Below are 8,738 nucleotides of genomic sequence, written 5' to 3'. Positions count from 1 at the left end.
GGGTTTTTTTTTTTTTTTTTTTTTTTTTTTTTTTTGCTCTTTTTATAGTATCAGGGAAGCAAACTGCCTTTTACAAGTTTAGGAGATGCTATTTGAATCTAGTCGAACCAGGGAATGCAGAGTGAGCAATATGTAGCTTGAATTACCTTTAAGAGCAGATTTCAAACACACACACGCACACACACTCTCACACACACACACCGCAAAACGGTGGAAGCACTGATTGTCATTTTTAGCAGTCACGAGGGCCTCTAGAACTTTTTCGGGTAAGAAGATAACATTCTTACGGTCTCAAAAAAACGGGCATCGAACAATCAACCTGGGAGCGTGGCAGTGGGTGACACGGTGGACAGGCACCAAAGCTATTTTCTCGTCTATCCTGTGGATGAGCGCGACTGTGGGGCAAGTGATGTGGAATTAATGGGTGCAGCAGCTGTACAGACAATCAATAACACACACAGTTCTGGAAAGAACACATCACTTGTGCTTGTTTGATGAGCTTGTCACATTCTAATCCCTCTCCCCATCCTGTTTCAATTTTGGGAAACTTGTATCTGCTGGTATCAGCAGTTCTGATTCTGAAATAGGATCAGGCTTTTACTACAACAGCCTTCTCTTTCTATTTATTGTGTGGACTCGTGGCTTCCGATTAAAGGCGGGCAAGGTTTGCAGACTCCAAACCCTTAAGAGCTGTCTTAAGGACACGTATTTCCTCCCCCCCCTCCCCTTTTTAAATAATGTTACACTTTTTAGTATCTATTTCAGAGTCCTATTTAAAACTATTTATTAGTGAACACAGGACCCGGAACAACAAGGTTACTGAGATGATAGTTCTTCAAAGGTTACCGATGATGTGGTTTATACTGTGCCTTAATAGTAATGCTATTTAAGATATTTATTTTTAAGTTTTACTATGCTGCACTCTAAAGAAAGGAACTTTAGATGTGACACTGTAAAATTATGTATTCATCTCATGGCATAAATTATTTAGTAGGTCTAGATGTAGCATATTAAATATTAACCTATTCAGCTAAAGATGTTGACGTGGATTTATTTAAATTCGTATGTGCACTGTATAAGAGAGTACTTTTACATTAACACATTTTAATTTATTTTAGTTTCTAGGTTTTTTTTTTAAAGCAGATATATTGCTAGTGTCATGCTTCCTTCTTTTAATTTTCGCTCGTATAGATCTCATTTATTGGTACTTTCGTTAGTTTAACACTATTCTTCTGTAGTTTATGTAGTTTTAAATGCTGCTTTACTTTTTCCTTCCGAAACTGCAATACTTGCAATTTTTATTCTTAAACGAAATTGAATACTATTTTACACTGTATTGGATTTTTATACTTGAACAATTTCATACAAGGGAAGACAGGTTAGCATTTTTATGGACTTTCTCCATTATCACTGGATTTACTTTTAAGTATTCCCATACTAGACAGTGTTATGTAATGTGGACATGACTCTCCTGTGCAAATTATTTATTCATTGTGTATATTGCTTTATAACATTTCAGATCTTCTAATCTATTCACTTGTATTAAATATAATTTTTAAAAACTTCCGTTGCATCGATTGTTTCTAATTTTGTCGGAAAGGTTAGAACAGCCTCTCCTTTTAACTAGGATCAATGGCCATGGTTTACATGTAACATTTTCAGTGAGCAGAAAGCTTCCCAGATGCCCTGTGTTTATACGTTTTCAGTAAATTTTATTAACTCAGCGTCTTCCTTCTATTGAGCAAATGATATAGACCCTCCCCCAATAAGTGAATCGTAAAGGACTGTTCATGTTGCTGAAAACTGTACAAGTAAAGGTCACTGGAAAGAGTGGGCTGCGGAGGGGGTCAGTCCATCTGAAGCTGGAATTGGGTAAACTGAGGTTTGGTGTTAGACTACCACTTTCTAGTGATATGAGTGGAGCAGGATGCTTTTGTAATGGACTTTTTGGGTGAGATTTTCATTGATTTCTCATCTATAATATTGGGACAATAATACTTGTTTCATGTGGTTATTTAGATAGTAAATAAAATAAACTGTATCAGCATCAAGGCCAAATATATAGTAAGCACTTGATAAACGGTACACTGGTAGTTGTTGTAATACCCGATAGTAAAAGCTAATCCAAATGGAAGTCACCTGCTGGAATGTTTTCATTTTTAAATTTCTGTGTACATTGATGTGGCAGTATGTAAGAATTTTGATGGCAGAATTCATTTGGCTACCATATTGATTGTCTTAAAGGGTGTATGTTATGTTAATTACGGAATAGATTGTTGGTCAGTCAGTTGGTCTTGGTACTTACCAAATCTGTGATATAGTATCTTTTATTGAATTCCATTACTTTGCAAAAATTATGAGCAGTAGAAATTTGTGATAACAGATTCTCTTGTGGTTTCCACTTTATTATAAGCAATATCCTATTTAGAGCCAGCACAGTCTCAAATTTTAATGGCTTTTTATTTTCTAAAGAAAAACAGAGACCAACTTCTTCCCAGGCAGGAATATTATTGCACCTCTCAAGGCATTATTTTGGGTCAGTAAAATAACTTCTAGGCTACGTAATTCTGTCAGTGCATCAAGGATTATTTTACTCTGAAAGACACGTTCTCCATTTTATTTTTCAGATTGACAAAAGGTCACTTTTGTCCTCAATAAGCCATATATTGATAGCTGAATTTTAGAATGAAACCTCATTTGATTTATCAGTGAAGAATAGGTCAGAGAGTTCTGGGAAAAGCTTGTCTGAAAGAGCCATACTCAGGAAACCCAAAAGCCCACCTATGCTTGGTTGTACTTTCCTTGGGCGTGTTTCTGATCTATATACTAATAGTATTAGCAGTTGGAGAGATGGTAAGATTTTTCCTTCCTAATACTACAGCATATACTTCTCTTTTTTTAATGTTTATTTTGAGAGAGAGAGAGAGAGAGAGAGAGAGAGAGCGGGGCAGAGGCAGAGAGAGAAGGAGAGAGAATCCCAAGCAGAATCTGGTCTGTGCAACACAGCCTGACACGGGGCTTGATCCCACAGACCATGAGGTCATGACCTGAGCCAAAATCAAGAGTCGGATGCTTAACCAACTGAGCCACCCAGGCGCCCCACAAGATGTATTTCTAAAACTAAATACAAGTTCTCAGTGTCTAATAAAGAGGGGAGAGGAGCCATGAGCTAATGTCTACAATGGTCAGAAAGATGGTTTCTGTTTCTAGAGGTACAGAACCCGGTGGGTCTGAGAAACAGAGCCGGCTGAGTCCTGGTCTCCCTGCTTACCAGCAGGATGACCTTGAGGCACTTTACCCTGGAAAGATGTGAGTTGATAGTACCCAACCTAGTGGCTCTATTTACCTCGCAGATTGTGAATTAAGTATATGAAAGCATTCTAAAAATTGAAGTATTGGGCAAATGGAAATTATGCTGAGGGAATGTATACAATATTAATCTGGAAATTGATCCCCATTGTTCTTGCATTGAATGACCCTTCCAAAGGAGGACAGAACTGTATCTCAAGATGTTCTTTCTTCGGTCCCAACCAAGTAACAGCTAAAATCTCACAGGAGTGGCACAAAAATAACCCTGAAAGATAGAAAGATTGCCCAGATAGGGGAAGGAAGGGGAGAAGAGAAGATTCTCGAATACATTTCTCTCACAGGGGAACTATATTTAGCTCCTTCCTCAGTCCTGTCAAATATCGTTCTTCTTAATTCCCTCTGAAGCTTGAAAGCATTCATTAAGATGACAGCCTGAGGTTTGGAGGGGCAGAGGTGAAGAGGAACCAAAAAATAAATAAATGCATTTTCATGCTCACTTTTGTCCTCTCTTCTCCTTCAAGAGTTCTGGGCCGTTTCCATGGAAATTCTAACTTGTTTTCCTTAAGCCCTTCATACAGAAGAGGTTTCATTTGGGGTATTTGTTCTGAGTTGAATTTCAGAAGTTCAATAATGATTTTAGCCAAGTCCTTTAAATTCCAGGCTCTAAAACCACCATCGTAAATCGAAATGAGAAGGAAATCAGACCAGACATGTGTAAGCACTTGAGAAAGTGATCTACATTTATAGCTGTGATAACATAAATTAATTAAGTCCTATGGCATGGTGTTTGGTCGTTCTTGACCCTTGACCACGTGCTTCAGAGAGAAAGTCTATAAGGTCCCCTTTTTGCCAGTCACTTGTGTCCCGCAAGATGGATGCCATTGCTTTTTGAAATCCAAGATGCTACCACTGAGCTATTAATATACTTGAAGTGAGTTGGAGGCTGTGCTTTGTTTTCCATTCTGCGGCTCCTGGAGGCAACTGATTACGTTACAATAGGGATTGAGTACCAGTCCTTACTTTCTGTTCAGATAATGTGTTCATAAAAGGGCAACCACCTGAAACTGACTTCCAAAAAGGAGGTTGAAATACAAAAATCTAGTTTTGCCAGATAGAAAGTGTGTTTTCGCTGTGCTTTAACACTGTGTTGGGCGCCTGGGTGGCTCCGTCGGTTAAGCATCCAACTTCGGCTCAGGTCATGATCTGACTGTCTACGGGTTGGAGCCCTGTGTCAGGATCTGTGCTGACAGCTCGGAGCCTGGAGCCTGCTTTGGATTCTGTGTCTCTCTCTCTCTCTCTCTCTCTGCCCCTCCCCCACTCACACTCTGTCTCTGTCTCTCTCTCTCTCTGAAATATAAACATTTAAAACATTTTTTAAAAACTGTGTTCATCTGGCAGTCCCAACCAGGTATGAACTTGTTTCCTGGGTGCTCCGACCCCTGGCTCTGCCACCGGTACTGCAGGTGTGTGAGGTGCAAGAGACAAAGCAGGTGCCTTTGTAGAGTGTTAGAGTGTGCATTTGCATCCTGCACTCACATATGTATATTTTCACATTTGAGGAAAGAGAGATGTAAAAAGGATGGAGGAGAAAATAATGAAGAGAAAAGCACTAAGGTTACAGCATCCCTGAAAGACCGCTGAAACAATGGAGTGAGAGTCGCGTGGATTGCACCCTGTGAGGCAAGGGCTTGCCACTAAAGGGCCACGTAGGGGAGAGAGAAAGGCTGAGGTGGTTTGCCAGATGGCAGGACACTTTATCTGGGGATGGGGAGTTGGGGCAGTCATTTAAAAGACAATAATTGGATATATGGTTTTCTGTTTTCTAGTTAAAAGACATTTAGGACAACCGCTGAGTTTTTGAGCTTGGAAAGGTTTAGACTTTAAAAAGTTGGAGTTTAGTGGAAAACTTCTAGAAGCAGGCAAACATGGTGCGTCTGGTAGGATTAGATGGAACTTCGCCACAGACCTTGCACCTCCAGGGACATGGAACACTGGCATTCTTTATCTGTCATCACTTCCCATTTTAAGCAGACAAGCGAGTCAGTGAGAAAGGAAGACTAGAGAAAGTGTGCTTACCTTGCCATCCAGTATACTTTCCTCCAATGTATTGAAACATCATTTGTGGGGCACCTGGCCGGCTCAGTCTTTAGAGGGTATGACCCTTGGTCTTGGGGTTGTGAGTTTGAGCCCCATATTGGGTGTATAGGTTACTTAAAAATAAAATAAAAATAAAAAATAAAACGTTTGTGGCTGAGACTCAAGCTCGTAATAATTGGTGTTCACATGAGCTCTGCTGCGTCTGTGCTGATGCTGGTCGATACCTGTTGATGGACCTTTGTAGAAATAATGGCAAGTTGGCAAAGAGATGCGAGGAGGAAGCCTGCACCACTAACCACATACCACGCACCGGGTACTTCACATTTAATCCTCACGGCACCGTAAGGTAGGTGATAGTGTCCCCATTTTCCAGACAGAAGAGGGCAAAGGCAGGAAGCAGCTTGCCCAACGTCACCATCTCAGCATGGACCTGGTCGTGACCAGGGTCAAGGTGGGGTGGCCTGAAACCACATCCTGTATGCACACCACCGCACTGGGCTGCTTCCTGACTCTTCCCTTCCTCGCGAACCCTGTGAGTTTCCCCCTGGGGTTCGTAACACGGACCACTGATTCCCTGCCCTCCATCAGTTGCATATGAGCAAACAGCTACTGAATTAGTGGAAGGAAAATCCCCGCACGTCGGTATGAGTTACTGGAAAGAACGGGGATAGAAGATTTCAGAGGGGCCGCAAAAGCTGGCAGGACTGCCCTGAACAAATTTGATTCCTTCTCAGTCACAGCGGTATTCACTCTTTGGAGCTTTAGCCTCACATCTAACTGTGCTAACGTGTGCCTGCTTACAATCGGGGTACCATGTTAACAACTACAACAACAAAAATCCTCTGATGCCAGTTTTCACACTATGCCTGCTTCGTCAATAGTATTTTCAAAACACTGCATATGCTCTGTCACTGACCATGTTCAGCAATGCGCGTGGCCTAAATCACTGCCCGATGGAAAGAGGATGTGTTGGGACAGCGTGATTGGCAAATGTGAAGCTAAAGTAAGTGTTGGAAGTCCCACGAGAAGGCAGAATGTCAGTACAAAACCTTGACCTCACGGATCCTTTGTTTGATCCGTTCCCTGTGGCCTTTGTGAAGAGGCATCCCATCCCATAGCTCCATATCAGGAGTACTGGTAATACTCACCATCAGACTGAACAGCCTTCTCTTTACTCCCATTGTTCACTTCTTTACTATAAATGTCTACATCTTGGCTGGACATCCCTTTAAGCCAGACACCGCATACATTATCTTAAATCCTCACAGCCTCGCAGTAGGCTCCGCACGACCATCTTCATTTGATGGAGAGGCTGATATAATCTGCCAAAAGTCACAGCTTGAAAATGGTCAAAGTGTGAGGTGAACCCCAGTCTGGATGATGTCAAAGAGTAACCACCATCGGACTATTTTTGCTATCTCTGTGTCTGCAGGAATTGTCTGAGAAATTCCAAGAGAAGATTAATAAACATGCCGTGGGTTCAATAGACCAAGGGACAAAAACCATGTCTAAGGATGCTGAGGCAAGGTTACATGCACGATTAAAACCCTTAATACGAATTGGGTAACATATGTGTCTCCATGCTCATATTTTAAATTTAATTTCTGTGGTCAACGTGTGTTTTGTCATACTGCTAAGGATTAGAGTGATTATTTATCATCTTGATCTCCATCCACTTGTGCTTTTATGGGAAAGATATTGTAGTGTGATTTATTATTATGAACTACAATAAAATTGAATAAGGGTATATGTCAAGAACACCAATTAATTATAAACTTCTGGCGGACACTGCCAATTTTAATAACAACATCGGATTTAAATTGCAGAATGTCGTTCCTAAACCTGTATGCTTCAGGTCCTGTGCCGTTAAGAGCTGGCCTCTCGGTGAAAACCGAGAAGAGACGAAGGAGAAAAGGAAGTAATGCCCGACACAGGAGTACAGCAGCTTGAGGATGGCTGAGCAAGAGGAATGCACGGCGTCCTCACTTGGACAGAGCTTGAGAGGGGGAAGGTGCCTGGCCAAAGAAGCCACTGTGCTTGTTTCCTAAAGCACACGTGTGGACCGCCTTTGCCATCCTGGGCACACCGAGAATCTTGACAATTCACGCTTTCATAACAGCTGCATTTCTTATCATCTTTGGCATATTTCTTCAGCTCGCACAAAGGCTCTTATCTCGCCAACAGTCTCTCTCTGGACCGCTGTCTCTTTCAGCTGCTCAGAGGCCACAGTCCCTTAAATCTCCCAGCTGTCTTTCTTACCTCTCAGCCCTTGCTTCCTTTATCTGTCTGTATTTTTTTCTTTTCTTTTTTTTTTTTTTTTTTTTTTATCCCTCCCAGCTGCCACTTTTGGCACACTGGTCGTCTCTCCGTTCTCTCAGAATGAGACATTTCAGCATGCTGCTGTGGGCAAGGGACGGAACCGTAAGAATGCATTTTCAAAATTAGCCCTGCGATCTATGGGGGGGAGGGGGAATTTCACCTCGCCTTTCGTACACCCTGCGTGCCATGAATCAACCTGTGCGCTTCTGAAAAGATGAGACACCCCAGAGGCTGGCACAAAGAAAAGCCAGGGAACCACAGGGCTCTTAATTGTCCAAAACAGGAAATTTCTCCCCTTAGAAATGCAGATTCTCTGTGGCTGTAGGCTAGAAGAGTTTATGCAACACCCTCTCGGTTGGGTAAAATGTTAACTGGCATCCCCACTGTGTACAGAAATGTAAATGCTCGAAGCTGGAGAGAAATTTCATTTCATATTGGAAACTCTTCGGCTTCCTTTGCCAACCGCTAACACCTCTAGTTGATTCTGGGCTTGTGTAATCAATGTAATTGTCTCTCCTTGGGTAACTCTTGTAAGGGAGTTTTAGTGGTGCTGTGGGGTTACCAGGTTTTCTTAACATGACGGATTCTGAGTGAGAAGAATAATATTATCTTAGTTTGGAAGGATTTTTTAAAAACTCTGTGATAAGGGGCGCCTGGGTGCTCAGTTAGTTCAGCGTCTGACACTTGATTTTCACTCAGGTCATGATCCCAGGGTCATGGGATTGAGCCCCGCGTTGGCTCCTTGATGAGTGTGAAGCCTGCTTGGGATTCTCTTTCTCTCCCTCTGCCCCTCCCCACTCATATTATTTTTTTCCTCTCTCTGTCTCAAATTAAAAAAAACAAAAACAGAGGCGCCTGGTTGGCTTAGTCGGTTAAGCGTCTGACTTTCGCTTAGGTCATGATCTCACAGTTCGTGGCTTCGAGCCCCGCGTCAGGCTCTGTGCTGACTGCCAGCTCAGAGTCTGGAGCCTATTTCAAATTCTGTGACTCCCTCTCTCTCTGACCGTCCCCTG

The 8,738-nt window shown here is 42.1% G+C and overlaps 1 protein-coding gene across 1 annotated transcript in view; it reads left to right on the top strand.

The window, feature by feature from the left end:
* Positions 1-7,356, top strand: part of RBM24 (RNA binding motif protein 24) — a 17,925-nt gene extending 10,569 nt beyond the window's left edge. Inside the window, exons 4-5 of the mRNA XM_039248574.1 lie at positions 5,651-5,752; positions 7,233-7,356. Of these exons, the coding sequence (XP_039104505.1) occupies positions 5,651-5,752; positions 7,233-7,356 (226 nt within the window). The remainder of the gene's footprint in view (positions 1-5,650; positions 5,753-7,232) is intronic.
* The last annotated feature ends 1,382 nt before the right edge of the window (positions 7,357-8,738 follow it).

This window comes from Hyaena hyaena, unplaced genomic scaffold, assembly GCF_003009895.1.
Source record: "Hyaena hyaena isolate Hyena2069 unplaced genomic scaffold, ASM300989v1 scaffold_313, whole genome shotgun sequence".
Taxonomy (NCBI): Eukaryota; Metazoa; Chordata; class Mammalia; order Carnivora; family Hyaenidae; genus Hyaena; species Hyaena hyaena.
This window is presented reverse-complemented; position numbering and strand designations above follow the sequence as displayed.